This window comes from Dermacentor variabilis, chromosome 9, assembly GCF_050947875.1.
Source record: "Dermacentor variabilis isolate Ectoservices chromosome 9, ASM5094787v1, whole genome shotgun sequence".
NCBI classification, from domain to species: domain Eukaryota; kingdom Metazoa; phylum Arthropoda; class Arachnida; order Ixodida; family Ixodidae; genus Dermacentor; species Dermacentor variabilis.
The window spans coordinates 46,201,647-46,227,441 of NC_134576.1; the positions used below are offsets into that span (position 1 = coordinate 46,201,647).

The 25,795-nt window shown below is 42.5% G+C and overlaps 1 protein-coding gene across 4 annotated transcripts in view; it reads left to right on the forward strand.

The window, feature by feature from the left end:
* Positions 1-25,795, forward strand: part of LOC142592654 (uncharacterized) — a 69,048-nt gene that overhangs the window by 30,081 nt on the left and 13,172 nt on the right. The window contains exons 3-4 of one of the 4 annotated variants that reach the window (XM_075704219.1): positions 7,294-7,395; positions 8,362-8,553. In XM_075704219.1, the coding sequence (XP_075560334.1) occupies positions 7,362-7,395; positions 8,362-8,553 (226 nt within the window). In that variant the 5' untranslated portion in view covers positions 7,294-7,361. Of the gene's footprint in view, positions 1-981; positions 7,396-8,361; positions 8,554-25,795 lie in introns of those variants that run through there. The other 3 variants (XM_075704220.1, XM_075704218.1, XM_075704217.1) reach the window with 3 other exon arrangements.

Here is a 25,795-nt window from a genome sequence, read left to right on the forward strand (position 1 = left end):
TGCATCATTACAATCAGGAAGTCAACTTAGAACAGTGACCTTGAGGTCTTGAAGCAAGTATGTCCAACTCGGCCGCTGCTTAGCTGCAGCTAAGAAGATTTCACTGCTTTTAATTGTGTGCGTATGAACAAAGTTTCTTTACCTCTCCTTGAATTTTATGCTTCAACACTCTTGAACTGCTTGAATTTTGATTTAAATGTTCTTTATATAAGCCCTGGAATATCTTTCTAGAGCAGGCTGAAAATAGGCCTTTTGGATGGGAGAGGACGTGTTGAACGCATTCATTGTCCCCTAGTCTCCGCCGAGATAGATGCTTTCACTAAAGAGGCACCATTGTAGTCACCACAGGGGTCAGGTGCGTGCAGGCTGACCAGTCAAGTTAAATTATTCGGCAAAAGCCAATTTTAGAATTGAGATGGCGAACGTATGGGCCCATAGAAATGTATAGGCACTGGCTGGTACCTTCGGTTGGGATTGAATGAACTAGCGTCGAATGTATAAAACTTGGCCTGTATGAAAAAGGGTAAGTGTGGAAGCATGGTGAGCCATAAACTTTGCTAGGTGGTAGCTTTATTGCGATTCTGCTCAGATATGATCTGGCAGGCCCGAATCCTAGGATGGCTCCTCACAAGGAGCGACCCTTTCAGCCCAGGCAACGAGGGCTTTTTGTAGTTTTTGATCCAGCATTCTGAGCAGCTCCTCCCACGTATGTTGTGAAGGAGCTTGCAGGAGCGACCTGGGAGGGGGTAAGCCCTCGCACCCCAAAATATGTTGTTTTGGGTAGCCAGTGTTTGATTTGTGCAATTTTGACATATTGGGTTCCATTGCCCATTGGTAATTACGGCCAGCTAATGTGGGCTGCGGAACGACTTAGTTTGGATTCGACGCAGGATCAAGGCTTACGCTCGCGTGAGGCTTGCGTTTCGAGGCGGATAGATTCGCCTTTTTTGCTTGTTACTTTGCTATGTTACATAGTATGTCATGCACATCTTCAAGGTTGTCATATTTAGCTCCCTTCCTAAGCTATGGCTGGGAAGACAATGAAATGAATCGTTGAGGTGCAAGAATTACTAAACCTATACAGTAGGGGCCTGTCAAGCCATAATTTGTTCATCTGAACTCTTTGGCAAGTTGTACAATTAAAGGGTTATTGTTTAGGTTTTTGTAGGCTAGGTGCGATTAAGTTGAACTTGCAACTGTTGAGATGAACTGACTTTGATGGCTACTCAATTTTGTTTCCAGGTTTTACCAGTGCAGAAGACAACAAAAAGAAATGAAGATGACAGGATGAGCACTGGACTTTTGCAACTAGCATTTATTTTCAATGGCTGGGTATCTTTGCACACTGTACATGAAACACAGATTGTTGCGAAAGCTTAGCACGTACATGTATCTGAAAATGTCCTATAACATACGCCATCTCTTATCATGCAACGACAGTTGTCACACTTACTGCTGTCATCTTTTCATTACAAACTAATGTTTCTTTTTTTTTTCTTGTTTGCTTAAATTTAGACACAACTTGCCATGCATATTTATAGCATTTACCCAAGTCACTACCATATCCCTTGTGGACATAAATGTTGCGCAGTCAACATTTGTTAGTCAAGCGTATTAGCTAGTTTGATATAAACACATCCAAAGCTTAAAATTTTGTAAACGTTATAGCGTTTCTACATCCTCGTGTGACGCTCTGTTCGAACATTGCTAGCAAGATGGACTGACTGACCGACATTAAAGTACCGTTGCTTCAGTTTTAAATTGGAGGAGTATCATTGACATTTCCCTCATTTTATTTTTTGTGTTTAAGGAAGGTACATGCCCCCTAAACCGTAGAAGGTGTACTGGCTAGTGGCAGAGCACTGTAACTAATTTACTATTATATACTTGTTTCTATTAACCAGTTCTTGGCTTCTGTGCCAAGAAGGGATGTGTCATGATACACTGGCACTCTCTGTTCCTGCAACTACTGCTGCTGTGACACACGCACATAGCCAGAAGAATTGTGCACAGTAGTGTTTCATTTTATTTATGAGTGGCAACATCATACCTACCCTTGTTATTGCTGCACGATGTTTGAAATTGTTTGCTGTAACTTGGCAGTGCAGTAATGCCAATTACTTTTAAGTCCAGCGTTTATACACCGATTTTATTACCAGATTAAAATATTTTAAGTGTTCTTGCAACTCTCGTACTTGCACATTGTCCCACTAAAGTACTAAAATCGTATGAATGTTCTTGCACATGTGAACATTTCTGTACTTTCCTAGAAGGAGTCTACTTTTGTGTTACTTATTGAGTGTAGGGGTTGATGGTTGAACAAGGTATGTCTCGGGTTGTAGCCGTTGTTTGACAGGAAGGCTAGTCTTTGTTAGACAAGTCCTTGATGAAATGTTGGCTGCAACCCGAGACAACCCTTGTTCGACCACCACTGAGCATTTCAAATTTCTTATTTTCTTGTCAGCCTCTCTCAGCAAATATGTCTTTATGTGGCTCATCAACTGCCAACAAGGCCAAGAGTAGTTCTTAGGAACTTGTGACTTCTTTGGAATTTTAATGAAAGTAGTAATTAGCAGTTCTTTCAGTTCATAATTTACTTTCAAATTTTTGTGCTCATAATGTCAATTACAATTTCAGCCATCATTGCTTTCTGTGTAGAGTTGACTATAGCATGCATTAGTGGGCCAGTCTAAGAGGTGAAATTGCATTATGTTATTCATGGGTGCTCTGCTCTTAATGTCTTGTACCATTCCTGTTCAGCCTTTTTTCAAACTCAAGCTTTTTGCACTTAGAAAATATATGTATGAGAAATGCTTGCAGACATTACCCCCAGTGAATTGAGCTGTAGTGTTGAAGTGTGCTTTTACATATACTTTGTTAACATCCATGTGCTGGTGGATTTGTATACCCTGCAGAGACATGCTGGCTGACAGTATTGAGCCTGCAGTGAGTCCCCCACCCCCCTCCTTCCCTTGCTCTTTGTACTTTAATGAGCCCCCCACTCTTCCTTCCTTCCTTGAAGGCTACCTTGCATCCATGCTGTTTATAGTGGAAGAAAAACAACTTTCAAGAGCAGTTCTTGGCATAGTTGTCATGCTCGTGCGGGCGTCATCTGGGAGCAGAAACATGACAACAGTGCATCCAACTGCTCTTCAGAGCTCCCAACCTTTCACAGCAAGCAACCCTATTGTTTAATTTCATTTCATTTATTATACCCTCAAGACCACAAGGTATTACAGAGGGGAGTGGGGTAAAAAAAAAAAGGTTACATAACAAAGAAAGCAAAGAAGGCAGCAAGTGATGTAGTCTTAGACAGGTGAAGCCTAAAGCGATGGTGTTGATTATGGCCGTACGAAATTGTGCCTGGTCTTCAATTGAAATCAATGCGGCGGGAAGATGGTTCCATTCTTGACATTCTTGTTAAACCTTATTGGAAGCTACAAGTATCATTGGAAAGATTTGAGAGCAGACATGAAAAATAATCAAGGCTGCAGAAATAGCAAGACTATACGACCTTATTTGAGAATGAGCTCCGCTATTTTTCATGAGTGCTCACGTTCAACGTCTTGACCATGTATATTGCAGTCACTGGGCATATAGCACTCATGTGGGTGCTCTCATTGTTTTCACTAGTTTTTTTTTTTGTTTTACAAATCTTGACTTGTATTGTGTGTGACTTAAGATAACATATAGATCGTGATCAATTATTCATAGAGATAAGTGTAAGTTCACCACATGCCTGACCTTCCCTGTGTTCTCTTCCCAACTTACTGCTCATTTGTTTAGTCTAATACAGAATTAACTTGTTTAAAGCTACACCTTCTCCAGCCAAATCCTTGTTTTGTTACAGTGTTTATTTAACCAATAAACAGTCAATACCTGTCTTTTGTAAGAATAATCTCAAAGCACAAAAGGTTATTCACAAGCCTCATTTCATATTGTATGCCTAATTGGAAGACAGCTAAGATTAGTAGCTAATGCAGCATGTGCATGCTTATTTTGGGGGCTAATAATTGTTGTTTTGTGGTTCACATTCTTGCTAGTATTATTTGTCAAACTATAACAGAACAATTTTTGTCAAAAAATATAGGAAGGTAAACATTAAGACCATGACACTTTTCTGGAGGGAAAAGCTGGCATCAACCTGCATGTTACCATAATGTTAAGAAGGAAACCTTACTGGTTTCTCAAAAAAATTTCTGCAAATGAAAAACCCTATGATTGAACACAGTTCCACCACTTGACCCATATATATCAACAAGCTAATTAGGTGTGCTGGATGCCTGCCAATGCAATGACTAATTGACCAAAAAAATTGTATTGGAAGAAGTATCAATTAGACAGTTCAGCAGTCCATGCAAAATATAGCAAATTTTGGTTTATTTCATGGCGTCACACCCACTTGGTTGTCATTTCTACTTTCAGAACTCTGTCTCCACCTTTTCAATTCCTATAGAAACTATTTGGCTAATAAAAGCAAAATTTATGCATTTTCTATAGACTCAACTTCAAAGTTACTGTCAAATAAGCTTTATGTTCACTTCCATTCATTGAACCATAGTGGGACTGTAGAATTTGAAATTAGTTGGGAGTTCAAATGAAAGTTTATTAATTATAGACCTATCTTGTGACTTGATTGTCGGTAAGTTAAACACTATGAATTGTATTATCCGACATCAAGTTAATGAAAGTTGACTATTTACTTTTTCTTAATTGAAGTGTCAGATTAAGTGTGCCTTATTTTGGCTTTTGCTTGAGTTGTGCATTTTTTTACTGCAGGTGGTTACGCTTTGTTGCCGAGCAAGAAGCTGCAGTGCTGAATCCTGGCCAGTGTAGCTGTATTGGGATGGGAGTGAAATACTAAAGCACTTATGTACTTTGACATCATGCGTGATGGTCTTGAGGAGGCCAGAGTTAAATAGGAGCTTGACATCCAAGCCTGCTGTTCACTATGCAACTTAAGGATGTCAAACGTCATCAGTAATATAGTATACTGATGTAGAAGAGCTTGCACTGTCAAGGTGATAAGCTGGCCTCTAAAGTGTAGAAGAAAACCTGAAGCATTGAAATTTATCGTTTTGGTGTTGATCAGTTCTTTATGTCATTTTACTTGATACTTACTTAACAGTATTAATGAAAGTTAAGACAAGAAGTTTTTGTTCGTTGGGTTTTCCAGCTTCCACATCGTGCTGAGGAGGTTTTTTGCAGTCGGTCTTGTTCTATATGTGCTATTCTGTTATTTGGTTACACCATATGTCACTGTTTTAGTACAGCCACTTGTGCAGACTTGCTGAAGCTTGCCAAGTGCATCAACTCCTTGCGTGTGTCATGTGCAGGCGCTAAGTGTGTTTACTTTTTTTTTCATTATATGGGTGCCATTTTAGAAGAAACTTCTGCATTGTTCCGCATGTATACGGGTCACCTAAACCTGATGGTCACCATCAATTTTTATAAATATATAGTATGAAGCAGCGTTCGCATAACAGGCACAGAAACTAGTGTCAACTCTTTTCTTTGATAAGAGGAAATTGTGAATCTCCTTTCTTTTAATTTCCTAAATAAATTCTAAATTGACTGTTTTACTTGGAGTTTTCACATCTTTTTGTCCACATGTGTGGGTATTCATTGGCTCAAGTTTTCATTGTTTAAAAAAGTTGGAGTTCTGATTAACATGCCATAAATTTCCGTAAAATATTTCTAGCGCAAGTGAATAAGGCAGTTTCAGTATTACAAGTATTTTTGTAGTCGTAGTGAATTTTGAATGGTTGAGTGGCGCTATAAATATTTTAGTACATACATTCTAAATATGTACAGTCAACCGCAAAGGTATGCAGACCATGGGATCCCAGAAAATGTTCAATTTCCGAGCAGCCTGCAACAGTAATCTGTAAAACCGAACATCACATTGTTGTTCACATATACTAGTAGAGGCTGTAAATACGAATACTATGCTACATTGTGAGGCTGCTCTGTGAGGCTGCACAGATGTTCAGCTTTTTCTCAGATCGTGTTCTGTAAAATTTTGTGGTTGACTACACGTATGTGCTTTACGGAAATACAGATGTAAAGCATTGATGTTTCAGAATCAGCAAGTCATCAGTTCTGAGCAATCACTCTATTCACATGTGATTTTCAGTTGCACATCAACGCAATCACAGCCACATACGACCCAGGAAGTGCAGTTTTGCCAATTGCTTTCCTATGTTCAGGTTACCTGTGTGCATCTGTTCTCTTCTCATTTGTGAAAATAATAAAATTAGTTATATTGAGTTTCATATGGACAATTCAGGTACAGAAATAGGGATGCGAAATTCAGGAAATTCTGAGAGCGAATTTTTTTTTTAGTTCAGGAAGTTTTGAATAAAATTGAAACTCCAATGAAAATAGATTATATTTGTTATTCCAGCAATAAAAAGCAATTACCTTAATTATGTGCAATAATTATGCAGAGGATGCGATGACAATGGAATAAACACCTTGTTCTCATCTATAAAAGGTTGCTAATCTGATAACAGAAAAAAGTCGCGCAGTGTCCGAATCACTCTCGCTGGACACTATTACATCAGAATTGATCGCGGCCGCTTCACTTCCAAATTTGTATGTGGATGAGTTTTCAAACACGTTTATTGTGAGCCTGTTGCAAAGCTTGTTATGAGGATTTTCAAACAAAAACCAGTTTAGTTCACAACTGGCAAATGTCGAAGGTATCTGCAGCACCCTAGAAGCTATTTTGGTGTCTGCGACTGATTAGCACAAAGTTCTTGCCACCAGCTTGACACTTCCACATGCTTCGCGGAGTCCCAAACACCAATCCTGGACCAAAACCCAGAGGGCGTCCTATATTTCCTTGCGTTTGAAAACTGCGTAACATTTTCAAATGCAATTGAAGCATATATATGTGCAGACACTTGAAGACTGTGCTGGCATTTTTGTTGTCGTTGCTTCTAGAATTGTATGCTGCACAGCAGAGAAAAACAAATCTAATGGTACATGGAAATTTCTTGTTGCTTTCACTTTCTGCGTGCTCAAAAAAAAAAAAAGAAAAAATATTTTTCCCCAATGTTTGTTTGTTTTTTTTCCTAGCCCTTACGTCTTTATGTGAAAAATTCTGGATTTTATTAGCCCTCATTCAGCATTATCTTATTGCTAGAGCACTGTCGCATTTCATTGCCTGTGGCTTTTAGTAATTTTAAATTTACAGTTAAACAATCATTCACCTAAAAAGCTTTGGTATTATGCTTCTAAGCAAGATTTTCAAAGTGAAATTTATGGTTTGTTGTATGGTTAATGCAGTGAAGGTGAAAGCTGAGCACATTGTCAGCGAGAATCATGAATGCAGTGAATATTTGGAGAATGGCTGCATGGAAGCTGAGCCTTCTGACTGCTCCAGGCATGGTATGTCATAATTTCTCTATAAAAGAATGCCCCATAAGCCCCACGTCATAATCCCATGAGAAAGCTTAAAATCCAATAAACATATGGGCTTTATAACAAAGTTCTCTCTCCTGTGTACATGTTTCCTTTGTTCACATCTTCAACTCTGTACACTTTAGATGTTATAAATGAGCTTAACTTGTCTATGCAGCTTGAGTTCGTCTTCATTTCTGACCATCGAGAGTTCTATTAGACAAAATGAAATGTGAATTGAGTAAGTTTTAGTGAGTAGTGTGTTACCTTTTTAGCAATAGGTTTGCTTAACTATCTCCAACTGAAGTCTCACAACAGCATATCAAAATTAAGTCAAATTATCACACAAAAAAAAACATTCAAAGGAACCAAGATCAGGAAATGAAAATAGATGTTACATTGCAAGTTTTGTTAAATTGAGGTGTGTTATATAAAGGTTTAACTGTAGTGTAATTTGTCTAATGGATCTACGGAATTAAAATGACTGTTACCTTAAACGGATGTTTTTCTGTAAAAATTTTCTTTACCAAATTGTCCTTGCATGGGGGACGTCAGTGTCAAAAGATTTATTTTGAGTGGATTGCAATGTGCATGTTACTCTTTTACTTCAGTCAAAAGCCCAATTTGTGAACAACATTTCGCAGAACTCTCAAGACACCAATTGCATTTTTAATTTTTATATACTCTTGGACTAAAATACTTTAATGGGTGGGTATGAACGCTTACAATTGCAACACTTCTCAAAGTTTTTAAATAAAACTAGGTATGCGCAATGAGCAAGACACTTAATATGCACCTCCAAATTTTGAGAAATTTGCGTTTAGAGGTACTCAATAAAATTACAATAACGTTGCACGTCATGTATGTGCCTGCCATCCTCCTTAATCACACCATGTCACCTGATGGCCCAATGAGCTACTGTTGTTAATTCCTTGCCCTGTGTTTCTTAACCAGCCAAGGAAGAGAGTGTACACAATGCAAGCATGGAGCAGGCCACGCCCATCAAACCTAGCTGGGTGTCTCCCCCGGCAAAGTGTGGCGCCAAATGTGGCAGAAAGTTCGTGAGGTTCAGCTGCAATCTGTGTCCTTTTGTCACAAGAAGGAAAGCAGCCATGGGAGCTCACTTTCACTTCAAGCACAAGCGAGGTGAGCAGTTCTTTTGGAATCGCACTCCTTTGGTGTTTAGGGGAGACGCTCTTCAGAAAGCTAACCAGATGGAATTTAAGAAAGCTGCAGCTTAATTTTCTATTTTCATTTGTGCCTTTACTTTCTCAATACCTTGTTTGAGTAGATCCTTATTTTTTTTCTCCGTGAGATTGGGAAAAATAAGATCTCTTGTGCAGGGTTTGAGCTTCATATGAGACGTAGGACAGTGTGATAGAATAGCCTATATTACTCCTTGAGAATCGTTGGAGGGAGGTCCTGCTTACTTTTATATGACATAGAAAAATCTCTTCTCGCTTTGAATCCGAGCTTATTTTTTCAGTGCACACCTTTGTTACAATGTGAAAAAAATGCGACTTTTGCAATTGCACAAAAATAAGTGATATTTTCAATGATTTCATACTTTTTATACCTACTTACACAACTTTGTTAAGGATCACAAACAAAGAAATGGGTTTCGAGCCAGAAGTGATAAAATGGGCCATTTCTGGCAATATTTCTTATGTCTTGTTATTGTGACTTTCTTTCTGGGTTTCTTTTTGTGGATTTAGTCTCTCTTCGATACCAGTGTTTTTATTTTATTGGCAAATTTTGAAATACTGCAGCACAAGAAAAAATTGAGTTTCTGTGTTTGAATTGAAAAATCGTATTTGATTTCAGCAAAATTTTCCAAGGATCTTTTATTACCATCAGCTATTAGTTACATGCAACAAGATGCTGTGTTATATTGTCAGGAGTCAAAAGAAAACGATGAATAATTTGTATAGGCTGCTTTGTACAGCACAGTGCTGCCTGTCTTCTAGAATGGTGCATCGCACAAGTATGAAGGTCGTTGTATGAGACTGGACATGTGCAATATTGCATCATATAATCGAGGCTTTTGATACATGGTCTCTATAGGGCTTTCATGGGTTTGCACTAATCTGTTGTAAAACCTCACATCTTGCAAAAGCGAACTTGTAAACACGGTTCCGCTATGCATGCATGCTTTGCTCACACCCTGTTTCAAACATCTCACAGTGTTTACTCAACCATGTGCAGCCATGTGTATTGCATGAAAAGTTCTAGAAGTATTTCCCTTTTATGGACGAGCTTTTGCTACTTTTTTTTCTGATGATTTTAGTTTAGAATATGGAGTTCTTGGCTAAATATCCTCTCCGAATGCTGGATTATAGGCACCAGATGTAATCTGTAGGATTAGAGCAGGAACATAGGACGAGATAGAAGTTTGGTAAGACTCCCTTTCTTTTGAAAGCACAGTCAGAGGTAAGACCAATGCAAGATCCGTAGCTGCAGGTATCATACAGTTGAGGTAGAACTTCTGTTTCGCACGTCGAGAGTTGCTTGTGCAAGTTCCACACGGAGTCATAGGTGACTTGGGGTGAAGTGTGCTTTTAATGTTCTTTAGTTTAGCAATAAGCCTACTGCTAAAAAAGTTTAGGCAGAATATCTTTTCTATACACTGCATATCCTTATTGACAGTTTGTTTTACGCATATTGATAGAAAATAAACCTTTACTTCAGGTATTTATGTGTCTCGTACTTAAATGTTGATTGAGGATGTTTTGAACGTACCATATTTATTTGAATCTAAGGTGGCCTTTATTCTAAGTTAACCCCCAAGATTTCGGAAGGTCAGAAAATAAAAACCGAGATAAACTGTAAAGAGCCACAAAATGCAAATGGCATTTGTTACCAGTATCGGGCGCCAGACATGGAATTGTTCCAGCTCAGTTGTCGTCATCGCTGGGCTCATTATTTTTCATTGTTGTTCCTGGCCTCTTTGTCGCTGTCTTCTTCATACAAAGCACAATCTTCAATGGCATCAAGTTCAATTAAAATGTAGCACTTTTGAAATGCACATCTAGGAATCGCGTCCTCAGGGATGTACCAGGCTGCGACAATATAGCTTGCCATTAGCCCAACGGACAAGCTTTGGACAAGCTCAGCTTGTCCAAAGCTCGGCCAGTTCCTTCACCAGATCTAGTCATATTGAGCTGACATGCGCCGTGCATACTATGCGTGCTAACGATCATGTCCACAAAGTATTAAATCGCTATGCGCTGCGGAAAGAGCTGAAATTTCACACTTTAAACACAGGTTTGCCCTTCTTTCGAGTGATGTATATGCGCAAGTGCGTCTATGTACAGTATATGCTGTCATGTCTCTCATAGTGGCACGCGATTTCGAGAATTATTCGCGGCAACATCTGTTGTTTGTGTAATCTGTTGCTTCAGTAGACGAATCAAAGTTTAGAGAAATAATAAAACACAAACTCAATGTCTGCACGCACACAACGAAACTATGTCATTTTCTACCGTGTTCCAGCGCACGATTGTGCTCTTTGATCCGCTTGCATCTGTCTCAAAGTGTGCTGCACCGACTTATACCGCTAGTCAGGTGTTCTCATGCGCTGCGTAAAACGAGCCAAACACAACAGCTTGTGTGCAATAACATCAGCGGAGGTGTGCAGGTAGATAATTGGTGGACATTTAGAGTTACAGAATGGGTGCCAAGAGAATGGAAGCGCAGTTGAGGACTGGATAAAATTAGGTGGGGCGATAGAATTAGGAAATTTGCAGGGGCAAGTTGGAATAAGCTAGCACAAGACAGGGCTAATTGGATATCGCTAAGAGAGGCCTTTGTCCCTCAGTGGACATAAAAATAGCCTTATGAAGAAGATTCAAGAAGGTATACTTTTGTGAGCAGACCTTCTCCAGAATGAAGAAGCAGCAGTTTTATTTATCACATTGCTTGGTTAATTCTGAATATTTGCTGTAAAAGCTCACTTTTTTTTTTTTTTTATAAAGGTAAGCCTTCGTCTTTGTTAAACTGTCCCAAACATGTAATTGGATGCTAAAAATTAAGTTTTATCCTCTACAATGTGCACTAATCTTACACTTTCCTCTGCCAGAGCTATGATTTTCTTGGCCAAAAATTTGTCTGAAATGCTGTTTCAGCTTTGTTGAATAAAACCGCTATAGACACAAGGCAAAGGGAGATGACAACGCAGGGCGGTTGTGCCCTGTGTTGTCATCTCTCCGTCCTGTGTCTGTAGTGGTATTATTTAAAAATGTCTAGCCAACTGGCCTACGACTTTACCTTGCTAAACTATTTCAGCTGTTGTACCTCTGTGTATGACGAAAGGCTGAAAAGCCACAAGCTTAAGCCCCTTCGAAATCATTCAGCAGCTTCTGACATTGTTCCGTTTACTGCACTATCATCATCAGCAGCAGCCTGGTTACGCCCACTGCAGGGCAAAGGCCTCTCCCATACTTCTCCAACTACCCCGGTCATGTACTAATTGTGGCCATGTTGTCCCTGCAAACTTCTTAATGTCATCCGCCCACCTAACTTTCTGCCGTCCCCTGCTATGCTTCCCTTCCCTTGGAATCCAGTCCGTAACCCTTAATGACCACCAGTTATCTTCCTCCTCATTACACGTCCTGCCCATGCCCATTTCTTTTTCTTCATTTCAACTAAGATGTCATTAACTAGCATTTGTTCCCTCACCCAATCTGCTCTTTTCTTATCCCTTAACGTTGCACCTATCATTCTTCTTTCCATAACTCGTTGCGTCGTCCTCAATTTAAGCAGAACCCTTTTCGTAAGCCTCCAGGTTTCTGCCCCATACGGGAGTACTGGTAAGACACAGCTGGTTACACACTTTTCTCTTGAAGGATAGTGGCAACCTGCTGTTCATGATTTGAGAATGCCTGCCAAACGCACCCAAGCCCATTCTTCTGATTATTTCAGTCTCATGATCCGGATCCATGGTTGATACCTATCGTAAACTGCTGTTCTCTTCAGAGACTGTTAAAATTACTTTAGTTTTCTGCAGATTAATTTTTAGAGCCACCCTTCTGCTTTGCCTCTCCAGGTCAGTGAGCATGCATTGCAGTTGGTCCCCTGAGTTACTAAGCAAGGCAATTTCATCAGCGAATCGCAAGTTACTGAGGTATTTTCCATTAACTCTTATCCCCAATTCTTCCCACTCCAGGTCTCTGAATACCTCCTGTAAACATGCTGTGAATAGCACTGGAGAGATTGTATCTCCCTGCCTGACGCCTTTCTTTATTGAGATTTGGTTGCTTTCTTTATGAAGGAGTACACTGGCTGTGGAGCCGCTATATATGTATATCTTTCAGTATCTTTACATATGGCTCGTCTACACCCTGATTCCGTAGTGCCTCCATGACTGCTGAGGTTTCGACCGAATCAAACGCTTCTTCGTAATCAATGAAAGCTATATATAAGGGTTGGTTATATTCCGCACATTTCCCTATCACCTGATTGATAGTGTGAATATGGTCTATTGTTGAGTAGCCTTGACGGAATCCTGCCTGGTCCTTTGGTTGACAGAAGTCGAAGGTGTTCCTGATTCTATTTGCGATTACCTTAGTAAATAGTTTGTAGGCAACGGACAGTAGGCTGATCGGTCTATAAATTTTAAAGTTTTTGGCGTCCCCTTTCTTATGGGTTAGGATTATGTTAGCGTTCTTCCAAGATTCCGGTACGCTCGAGGTCATGAAGCATTGCGTATACAGGGTGGCTTGTTTTTCTAGAACAATCTGCCCACCATCATTCAACAGATCTGCTGTTACGTACCGTATTTACACGATTGTAAGTCGACCCCTTTTTTAAAATTTGAAAGTCTGAAGTTGGGGGGTCGACTTACAATCGAAACCAAAACATGGCCCCGCCAAAAAAAAGCGATACCAACGAGAGCTACAGGGCAGTTACAATTTTATGTTTGCTCTATGGTCCTACCCGTATCTTTTCGCTATCCCGCATGTTTGTTTGCTTTTCGGAAGGGTTTTTCTACATTTTTGAGAGTCTTACTGTGCATGCAACACTCATGGGGGGGGGGGGCGTCAATAGTTGATGGAAGCGCCGCTGTTCCTATTTGCGGCGGCACCCTTAGAACGGCGGCGCTTGTGGGGAGTATCGGTAGTTCATAGAAGAGCAGACCCCGTTCGCGGGTTTCTCTTTCTCTGTTTAAAGGCATTGGCATTGGTTTGACCAACTTTTTGACGCGCTCCACTTGACTGCCGGCTACGTGCTACTTCTATGCTTCCCCAGTCGTCACTAAGCAGGCCCACTAATCTTTCGGCACTCGTTCACAGCAGCGTTTAAAAGGGCTGCCATCCTTTACGCCGAAGAAACAAATCACTGCGCAGCGGGCCGCAATTTCGATGTTTCCAAGTGGGTGGTGCGAGAGTGGCGACTGCAGCGAAGCGAAATTTTCACCCTGTGGCGGCAAGTGAGAAATTTCCCACGTGCCGAAGTCTGGACGCTTTGCGGAGCTGTAGGCTAAGTTTGCGGCAGCGTCGCCGAAATGCGTGATCGGTCCCTGCCAGTGAAGTGTGACGTGGTCATGAAACAAGCCTGGACCTTCGCCTTAATTTTAAGGTTCTGCTCCGCCGTGAGTACGAGTGGCTGGCGGCAGAAGACTGCGAAATTACGCCAACCGGACCTGTCAAAAGAGCCTGCCTGACAGCTGCGTGTGGTTGGGTGCATTTAGCGTAGGCTGCTGTTCTGCAAGATGTCCTGGTGCGGTCGTTTGCCAAATTTGAAATTTCGCTGGACCACGACGTGCTGTGGGACCGCAGCAACGATGATGACAGCACTAGTGAAGACGAGTAGTCCAGTGACCATGTCAGCTACTAATAAATTTTCGTTATCGAATGCGCCCTCGGGTTTTTTTTTTTTTTTTTCGGTCAAGCGATATGGGGGGGTCGACTTACAATCGTGTAAATGCTGTAATTCTCCCCAGCTGCCATCCCCCTTTGCATAGCTCCCATGGCTTTCTTTACTTCCTCCGGCATTACTTGTGGGATTTCAAATTCCTCTAGACTATTCTCTCTCACTTTATCGTTGTGGGTGCTACTGGTACTATAGTCTCTATAGAACTAGGTCTCTATAGAATAAGTCTCTATAGAACTCTTCAGCCACTTGAACTATCTCACTGCACTATACTGTTATACAAAGGACAAAAAGAGAGACTGACACACAGGTGATTCAACTGTTTATTATTTGCTAGTGCACGTCAAATATATACCACGATAGGGTGACTGAAAGTAAATTTAAAAAACGAAATAAAAGACGAAAATGTAAACAATCTATGCACATCTGATTTTGACAATGACAAATATGACTTGATCTAGCATTCGTCTATGAATTTAAAAGCTGTTTCTCCCAGCGCCACAGAAAGGGTGCTAATGTGGCTTCCCGAGTCATTTTTTATCACGATAGGGGCACCTCGCAACGTGTTCTGGCAACGTTTCTGCAGCAGCAACTTTCTATGCTTTTTTTGGGTCACCCCTTCCACGTTCACAACCAGTCAAGTGCCTTTCCATAGATGCAAAACAACTTTCTTGCAGTGTTCCACAAGAAGCAGCCTTGCAAGCTGCTGAAGAATACATCAATACCTACGGGGCAGTGAAGTTCTAGAATCATAGTGTGTTGAGTGTTGATTCCTTTTCGAATCTATTAAGCTTATACCTTGAATCACTGTTCTCTATGTTGCAGGAATTGGTGTTTTTAAAGAAAGCCGGGATCTGTATAGGGTCATGTTTAGCTCCAGTTGTGCGACATACTTCAATTAGAGGTGGGCAAAATATAAAAATTATGGAATACGAATCAAATACAAATACGCTTCATATATCAAATTGAATACCGAATAATAATATGCACATCTGTTTATTAGCAAGTTGGATTAATTTGTTATGTTGGAACATTGCAATTGCATTGTCAATGCTAAAAACTAAGCTGGTTAGCCATTATACTGAAGCATTGTGATTTGGCTCATGTTAACTTTGAAAATTCAGTAATTCCTTCTAACTGTCCTTGCCAGCCTGTGCCTTAATACAGTTGAGCCCACATATAATGGCCCCACTTAAGACGAACTTTCGCTTGAAACAAACGAGAGCCGTGCGACCGTCAAAATAAACATTATTTCAATGGCATAAAATCGCACCTATAAAGAACGTCTTTCTGCCCTGCCGATCAGTTACAGCGAACAGACAGCATAAATTTTCCGCCGCGGTGCGAAATAACGACGACCTTTGACCCCATTGCACACACGGTCTGTTTTCCAAGCCTCCTCACAGGTGAACTGTTCGTTTCGTGTCCTTTCTACCCTCTCCCCGCCGTCACACACTGCCCACGAGTGTCAGCGTGTGGCTTCCAAGATTGCGCTCCTGCCTTTCCTGACAACTCCGCTCCCCTCTCCTCACTCCTTGCAACTCCCTCGCTGTCTCGACGTGCGCATTACAGCGCCAGCTGAAGTTCAGAAGTTTTGTTTTCCGGCCGTTACCGGGGAGGGGGGGGGGGCAATGCAGGCCTCTCCACACTAGTCTTCATGCTTCCTCGCTTTCGCCCTTCATTCTAGTGGGGTCCGAGTTGTAATTCAGGATGGCGGACGGGAATGCCATGCCTGCAGCAGTCATAAAACGAAAAGCTCTGAACATGGTAATGAAGTGAGGAATCTTGAAGGAAATGTCTCAAGGTGCTGAAGACTGCAAGTTGGTAAAGAAGTACAGCGTGTTTAAATCAACGATCATGACGATTCTAAAGAACAAGGAAAACATCGCCAGCTCTGCCGCCAACTCGATGAACAGAAAGCACCTGCAGAAGGCCACCTATGCAGACGTAGAGGACGTGCTGCTTAAGTGGTTCGCTGACACACAGGCTCTCAACATTCCGATAAATGGGCCAATGATGCTGGGCGAAGCCAAAAACTTTGCATTTGTGCTAGATTTTCCTGACTTCTGCCCAGGCAATGGCTGGCTAGATCGATTGAAAATGCGGCATGGGAATGTTTTTCAATCGATTGTCGACGAGGCAGCTTCAGTAAGCGACCAAGGCATTGCGACTTGGCTTGTAAGAAACCATCATCATTATCATTTATTGTCCCTTAAGGACCCCTTTCAGGGTATTACATAAAGGGGAGGGGCAAAAGCATCAATAAACACTATGGTCATTATTATACAATGGTTAACTTATTTGTGCAGTGGCAAACAAAACTTAGTATACATGGTAGTAGACGATGGGCAAGAAAAATTAAAAGCAAAACAAAGTAAGGTACAAACCGGCAGCAGAAATGGCAGTAAACAGAGCAGTATAACAGAGCAATAAAAAAGTAACAGCGTAGTAGTCGTAAGTTAAGGGTTTAAAAAACGACAATAGGTACCTAAATTTACCTGGATCACTTCCATTTACTATACTGTTGGGTAGCGCGTTCCACAATACAATAGCACTAGGTAAGAAAAAGTTGTTGAAGGCATTAGAGGAACCATGAAGACGTTGTAGACTCAGGTTGTTAAAGAGTTGTTTTGAAGAGCGGTTGGGTGGAAGTAGAAGAGTGTTCCTGAGATGTGGGAAATTATAATAGAGTTTGTGGAAAAGGGAAAGTTGTGAAATCTTCCTACGAAGTGTTAGAATAGGGATGCTGAGGGATGATTTAGTACCGCTTATACTTGTATACCAGTCATAGCCTGAAGGGATGAAACGTGCTGCGCGATTCTTCGAGCGAGTTGATAAGGTAAGTCTGTTGAGAGTTCCAAATTGGTGAGGCATACTGAAGTTCAGTCCGAATGAATGTTAAATAGGCAAGCTTGCGTATGGAAACAGGAGACAGAAAAATCGGATCTTTTGAGTAGGCCAAGTGATTTAGAACAGTCGTTTATAAGTTGAGTTATGTGTCCAGACCACGTAAGCTGATTAGTGATAGTAACGCCTAGATAACTGTAAGATTCAACATGAGTAAGGGCGGTAGAATTAAGAGAGTACTAGTGGTTAATGATTTCCCGCTTGCGAGTTACACACATGTACATACTTCCACTTGGAAACGTTGAGGGACATGAGCCAAAGAGAGCACCAATTTGCTATTTTGCTTAGGTCTTCCTGGAGCATTAGCAGGTCATTATGGGAGGATATGCACTGATACAGGGCGCAGTCATCGGCGATTAACCGGATTGATGAAAGAATGCTGTTAGAGAGGTCATTTATAAAAATGAGAAACAAACGAGGCCCGAGCACGGAGCCCTGTGGTACACCTGACAAGACTGGACTACTTGACGACTTGAGGTTATCGATGACAGTGTGTTGTGAGCGGTTTGTGAGAAAATATTCAATCCAGGATAATACAAGTGGGTCAAGATTAAGACAACCAAGTTTCACGATAAGACGTAGATGGGCGACACGATCAAACGCCTTTGCAAAGTAAAGATAACATTGGTTTGAAAATGGGACCCAAGGTGAAGGGGAAGGTCTGTGGTGAATTCGAACAGTTGTGTTTCGCATGAGTGGTCTCGTCTAAATCGATGTTGATTGGGAAAGAAAAAAGAGTTCTTGTCTAAATGAGATGCAATGCTGGAGTACAATATATGCTCTAGGATTTTACAAGGTATGCAGGCTAAGGAAATAGGGCGGTAACGACTACCGGATTTGTGCATAGGTACAACACTGCTAATTTTCCAATCATTTGGAATAGTGAAAGAGGCAATAGATTGAGTGAAAATCAATTTCAAGAAGCGGCTAGATTGCCATTTGCTGCAGCTTTTTAAAGCTTTAGCCGTTATGCCATCTGGGCATGGCGCACTGGAAAGTTTAAGGTTATCGATTAAATTGGAGATTCCTTGAGTAGTTATAGTAACAGCCGGCATTTCTGAATAGTGAGTAGGTGGCAACATAGGAATATTAGTAGGAGGTTCATTAGCGAAAACTGAGCAAAAATAAGAGTTCATGACATCGGGACGCTGATTCACTGAAACAGGAGACCCATCCGAGTTTATCAACGTCATACTAATGACTTGAAGTATGGTTAAGTGATAATGAGTTCCAGAATTTGCGAGGGTTGTCACGCAGAATGCTCAGCAGGTCCTGGTGGAAATATTTGTATTTAGATTGCGTCAGCAAACTTGTGTATTCCCTAAATACCGTAAAGTATTTTTCCCATTTTTGCGGATTGTTGCGTCGTTTGAGATTGCGGAAAATGCTTTTTTTTCCTAGATAGTTTTTTAAGGTTGTTCGAATACCAGGGTCTGCCGGCATCTCCGCGAATATGTACAAGAGGAACATGAGCATCAAGAAGAGACAAATGTTTATGTTTATAGAGAAACCAGTTTTGATCAACTGTTCTGGAAGAGGCTGATTTATGGAAGTCCACAAAGAACGAATTTAACTGATTGTCAATTTCTGGAAAGTTTGCTTTATTGTAATCTCAGATGTATTTAATAGACGGCTGCCGGGTAGGAAGCTCTATAGCTTTGTTAAAAAAACCAATGTTCTGATCGCTAACACCTTTAACATACTGTAAATAATTAATTAGTTAATTATTGGTAGTAAGTACTAAATCAAGAATGGTAGTACTGCGAGTAGGTCTGGTAACTACTTGGCTAAGGTTGTACATAAGAACTGCTTCTAGGAAATCTTTGGACGCATGGGTTGAAGCAATATAGTTTTCCCAGTCAATATCCAGAAAATTGAAGTTGCCGCATAACACGAGGTAAGCATGAGGAAAACAGGAGTTTGATTGGATATGATGGAATTAAGTTCATTTGTAAATGAAATGTTTCACAGGGGGACAGTAACAAGAAATGGTCAGTGGAAATGGAAATGGACAAGCATGGTCGTGCTTGTCAGCAGTACTATCTTGAGGCAAAGGATCTTGTGGTGACCTTCAGCAGATAAGCGAGAAGATACCAGCCATTGTTTGACAAATACCAAGACCCTCCCCGACGATTGGTGCTATCGTGCCTATATATGGTATACAATGGGTTGTTCAGAAGTTCATGGTCCTCGATATCGGAGTTTAGCCATGACTCTGTGATAACAACAATGTCAGTGTCATCATCTGTGATGATTGTTTCCAGTGTTTCTTGAAACGTGAAAAGTAATGTAACAGGAGCATAACAACTTGCATAATTGATTGTGACAACTGTCAATGAACTCGGGGCCACAACAGCGCAAATAGAAAACAGTCATTAGAACGGGAGCAGCTTGTGTTTGCAAGGTAACTAATCTGCAAAAAGAATGGCAGTTGCATGACTATGTTCCATACGGTGGCGTGCCCCGACTGGCCGAGAAACAGTTCTGGGCTAAGTCACAGCTGGGGTGGAGTGGCCGTACTGATAGTGCAGCCAGGTTGCCAGAGGGGAAGTGCGTTCATGGCCAGGAACGGAGGCAAAGCGATGAGTTGATGATCCGTTTTGGGTTGGACGGGCAGGTATTCCGATTGAGATGGCAGGTGGCAATGAAGCATACAGGCTACCTCGCTACGCACGAAGCAGTTGGGCGAAAGGGCAATGGCCCACTGAAGGGCAGCCTGCAAAAAGAATGGCAGTTGCATGACCATGTTCCGTACGGTTGCGTGCCCCTACTGGCCGAGAAACAGTTCTGGGCTAAGTAGCAGCTGAGGCGGAGCGGCCGTACTGATAGTGCAGCCAGGTGGCCAGACAGGCAGTGCGTTCATGGCCAGGAACGGAGGCAAAGTGATGAGTCGATGATCCGCTTCGGGTTGGACGGGCAGGTATTCCTTTTGAGATGGCAGGTGGCAATGAAGCATACAGGCTGCCTCGTATACACGAAGCAGTTTGGCGAAGGGGTGATGGCCCACTGAAGAGCGGCCTGCAAAAATAATGGCAGTTGCATGACCATGTTTCGTACGGTGGCATGCCCTGACTGGCCGAGAAGCAGTTCCGGGCTAAGTAGCAGCTGGAGTATAGTGGCTGGGGTGGGGCGGCCACACTGATAGTGCAGCCAGGTTGCCAGGCGGGAAGTGCGTTCATGGCCCGAAATGGAGGCAAAGTGATGAGTCGATAATCCACTTCAGGTTAGAAGGGCAGGGACGGCCATTCCGATTAAAATGGCAGGTGGCAATGAAGCATCCAGGCTACCTTGCTATGCACAAAGCAGTTGGGTGAAGGTGCGATGGCCCACTGAAGGGTGCCTGCAGAAAAAATGGCAGTTTCATGACCATGTTCCGTACGGTGGCGTGCCACCGAGGCACTACTGCAAGCTACACAGAGCAGGACGTGTATAACACAGACGAACCTGTGTTATTTTATCAGATGCCGCTGGACAAGACACACGCCATCAAAGGTCACTCGTGCTGGCAGCAAGCACTGTAAAGTTCGCGTTACAGTACTTGTGGGCACTAATATGGATGGCAGCGACCGGCATGTGCCCTTTGTAATTGGAAAATCAAAGAAGCTGTGTTGCCTTCGGAGGTGTGTACCTGTGCGCTATAGGCACTATACTAAGGCTTGGACGATGTGCAATTTATTCGCAGAGTGGCCGGGCAAGTTTGACCGCGACATGCAGAGGCAAGGAAGGCACGTGCAGGTCATGCTCGACAACTGCTCAGTGCACCACGTGCGAACTTCTCTGATGGCAGTTGCTCTACTTTTCCTGCCGCCCAATACCTCTTCGAAAGTGCAGCCACTTGATTTGGGCATAAAACGCACATTTAAGCCATCGTACAGGCGCTGCATTGTGGAGCGCTTGCTCATCGCTGTTGACTGGCCGGCCGCCAACTTGTCGCTTCAAGTGTCACTGTATTCAGCCGTTGAGATGGTGAAGGTGGCCTGGGCGGAGGCGACGGCCGCTTGTGTGTGGAACTGTTTTCACAAGGCCAGCTTCATCGAAGCAGTGCCTGATGCCGAGCCTGATGCTTCCGAAGATGATTGGTCCCGCGGCCTTGTGGCAGTGTGTCGTCGACTCAGACATGGAGGGGAGGGGGGCTACGACACTGGTTGGGATGACTTTATTTCTGCTGATGAAGATGCTGATATTGCGGAACCGTGAACAGACGAGGGCATCGCTTGCGAAGTGCGGGTGGAGAGCGAAGAGAAGGAATCGGATTACGATGAAACTTCGGTGCCAGCACCCATAGGCGTGCCTGTAGCAACGGGCTAGATAGGGAACCTCAGGCAACTTGTCTATGCCAAAGGCCTCGCCAAACAGTACGCTTCTGCTTTAAATAAACTGGAGACCGCCCTCATTGGATCTGCACTGCAGAAACAGATGAGCATCACAAACTTCTTTACAAAGAAATAAATTTTGTGTTTTGACTAGCCACTTTTTCTCTTTTTTGGCCCTCGTCCACTTACTAGAGCACTGCACAGGCTCGGGCCCACCCGAAAGCCCAGGCTGTCTGAAGCGTCTTCCGGCGGGCCCGGGCTTGAAGCCGTGGGCCTGGCCCGGGCGTGAGGCCATGGGCCTGGCCCGGGCGTGAGGCCATGGGCCCGGGTCGGACTCGGGCCCGCTCATTAAAAGGTATAAGTTGGGCCTTCGAGCACACGCGAACATTATGCATTGCATGGTCTAAGGTATTTTGTGCCAAGCTGAAGTGACACATGCAAAAATCTGGCTCTTAGTATACCTTAGTAATGAAAAGCGAAAAGCAGATGAAGTTCTAATTTTTTTCTTTTCTCCAAAAACGAACATTGCTTCTGTGTGAGGAAAAAAAATTATACAGGTTACCGCTTTTGCGATTACACTGTTACCACTCTCGATACTATTACGTTATTTTAGTGCTACTGTGAAGGGTATCTATTTCTACTGGTGCGTTTATTTTATGCTGTATGCTCGTGAATTCGCCTGTATATATATATATATATTCGCACACTAAATGACCTCATAGGTCGAAATCGTACGATCAATGTAAATGCATGCGCACCAGCAGAAAAATAACAGCACAAGCAGTGGGCCAGATCACAGATGTTCTCACGGGAGGAACAAAGATTTTGGCCTTTTATTGCTTATACACTGCAGCTGATCAGACCCCCTGGAGTTGAGGTTGACCTATATGGTACAATCTGTAAGTAAAGAAACATTTTTGATGCTACACCTATAGAGGTGTAAACAGCATTATACAGGGTGTTTCACTTGGGCCAAACTTTAAAAATATACGAATGCTTCGTAGCTCAACACAACCAAGGTCATTTTGTTTGCCATTGCTTGTAGATAGTCAGTTTATTTTTTGCAATTCACCTACTTAGGTATTTGGTCCTAATTAATTAACTTCTCAATTATTGTAATTAGATTAAAAGTGTCAATGAGAAAATTGTAGAGCAGCATGGGGAACTCGTGATACAGCTTTCTGCTGCTCAGTACGTGCAACATAAAAGTGTTTTTTCGAATGTGAAAGAAGCCCGCAAATACACGCAAAGTGCCTTGAGCGGCCAGTCGCGCGACAATTTTGCATGTATTCACAAGCTTGCTTCACGCTCGGAAAATCACTTATATGTAGCATATATTGAGCAACAGAAAGCTGTATCGGGAGTTTTTCATGTTGCTCTACGACTTTCTCATTGACGCTTTTAATCTAGTTATAATAATTGACAAGTTGATTAATTAATTAAGACAAGTTATCTAATTAGGTGGATTGCAAAAAATAAACTGAGTATCTACAAGCGACGGCAAACAACATTACCTTGGTTCTGTCAAGCTACAAAGCATCTGCATGTTTTTAAAGTTTGACCCAAGTTAACTAAAGCACTCTGTATATGACTATCCTTCTGTTCGAAGAGCTGATGTTAAGGCGTGTAAGCTTCAAATCTCCTTCAAAGCGTCATATTATTTTTTTGGTTGGGCAGTGAGGGAAGGAAAGGGACATTCCTTGTCGCAGACAACGTAAGCTCGGAACTGTCTTGCTCAAGGCGCACACCTGAACCATCCCAAGGTGCAAGCGCGTGTAATTCGCACCATCCGGAAAATGAAGGCCTTGCCGCCTTACAGCGACCATTGCGAGATTTTGCTAAGTCCTCACATGGGGGGGGGGGGGGGGTAGCAGAAATACGAAGCGCTTCAGAGACTGCTTCTGTTGCTTGGCGACAGCCGGCTAGGTGGAGCATGCACAGAGCACGGCCCACCCATAAGGAACCTCCTGCGAGGAACTGCTTTGTGTGTAACGTGGGACCAACGTCGCCATCTACTGAAAAAGAGAAAAGAAAAGGCTTTGGCTGTTCTGTCGTAGCTCGTCAGAGCACACTGGTGCTTTTAATGTGTTGTTTACCGGCGTTATATAGTTCGTAATTTGTCTCCTGTACACGTGGCACAATGAATGCAGCTTTATTAAGAGATAAGCTCACTACCGGGAAGCTAAAGCTTCCAAGCAAGTTAAGGAAAGCCAGGTTTGGAAACATTTCCTGTAAGTTGTTGATGTGCACACCCTATCACCAGTAGGGCATGTGCAATGCAAAAGCTGCAAAGCTTTCTTCGCATATGATGGCGGGAAGACAGGAACGTTGCACCTGAACCACCACAAGTGCAAGGCTGCAGATGACACCACTGCCATTACTTCATTCTTCACCGAGAAGCAACCCCAGGTTTCATCTACAATTAGGGGAATCTGACGACTGCTTGCGTCAAGTGGTGCACAAAAGATATGCGGCCATTTGACGTTTGCGACGATGAATTCCTAAAAGTTGCCGATGAACTGATTGCTATCAATGCCAAGTACGGGAGCATATCCGCGAAGACCGTGATTCTGCACCCTACGACGGTGTTTCACAAGGTGTCCGAAGTTGCAAACGAACTCCGAGAAGTGGGGATGCCTGATATCCAGTCAGCGATGAAGGAAGGTTGCTGCTCGATGACCCTTGACATATGGACCAACGACTACAAGAAAGTAGCTTATATCACTGCAACGGCGCATTACGTGAGTGTGAAATGGGAACTGAGGAGCCTTGTTTTGTTCACAAGCGACTTTCCCCCCCGAGAGAAAAATGGCAGAGAACATCCGTAAAGAGGTTGTACGAAGGAGCACGAAGTTGGGGATTGCTGAAGGCATGTTAAGCAATGTGGTGTTCATGACAGACCAGGGTGCCAACATAATTAACGCGCTGCGTCCGTATGCCAGAATGAACTGCTGTTCTCAAGTCTTGAACACCGTTCTTCGGAACGCATTTGATGACGGGTACCTTGCTCAGGAACTGCTCTACCTTTTGGAACAACTGCAAATAGTGAAGGCTGTCAGGACTTTTTTAAAACAAAGCAGACTGACGAGCCAGCTACCACACGGTGTGTGCCAGGAGATATGCACGCGGTAGAATTCGAAGCTTACCATGATCAAGTCCGTGCTAACTCAGTGCGATGCGATAGAGAACCTCCTGGATTCAAGGTGCAATCTACTCTTGGAAGACGTCAATAAGGCCTTGTTGACAGAGGTCGTCAAATTCTTGGAGCCCTTCAAAGAGGCTAGCAAAAAGCTTGAGCAGAACGAAGTTGTAACGCTGCCCCTTGTATTGATGTACTACACAAAACTGAAGAAGCACCTTACTGCTGCTTCGCCAGACTCACCAGAAGTGTGCAAGCTCAAGTCAGGGACGCTAGAATTTCTTCAAATAAAAATGGCCGTAGGACAGCTTAAGAAAATCGCAACGTTCTTGTGGCCGCCTTTCCGCCATCTCCATGTGCTTGATGAGCAGGAGAGGAAAACTGTTCAAGACAGAGTACGCCAATTGTTTATTGATGTAAATCTGCGTTTTCCACAAGGAGAAACGAGCAGAGACCAGCTGGATAATGGAACCCCAGTGAAACGTACGTTCCTTGATGAATTTAAGGAGTGGCACAATGCAGCGAAAACTCAGCCAACCAACAGAGAGCTTGACAGTTACCTTCGAGACAGTGACTCCTGTGAGGATCAGAAACTGCTTCAATGGTGGGAAGCCCAGTGTAGGAAATACCGAGGGCTTTCATTTCTTGCAAAAAAATACTTTGCATCCCATCCATGAGCGCCAGTAGCGAACGCAATTTTAGTGCAGCTGGGTACGTACTCCAAGAGAGGAAGACCTGCTTGAAGCCGGAGAGCCTGGACAGCCTGCTGTTCTTGCACAAGAACACGTAAATTTTTGCCTTTTGCTGGCCTTTTCAGACTCCTATTCCTGTGACATCGTTTTCGGGTGCAGTCCTTTTGTGTCACTGAGTGTTGTTTTAAGCGTATTTTCTATGTTTCATTCATAAAAAAGAAAAGAAACTTTCTATCTGGAATAATATCAAGTATGTTGCGGGACAGGTTGATTATATAATTATATTGTACGTGGCGATTATGATTCCGTATCGATGTTAGAATATGAATGATTTATATTTCAACTTCTTTTGCTGTTGAAATATAAAAAATATTATATGTGAAAAAGCTTTTTTATCTTGCTGCAACAAATTATTATTCAAGATTCTCTTTTAAAAAATTGTGTAAATAATGTTTCCAACTCGAGTG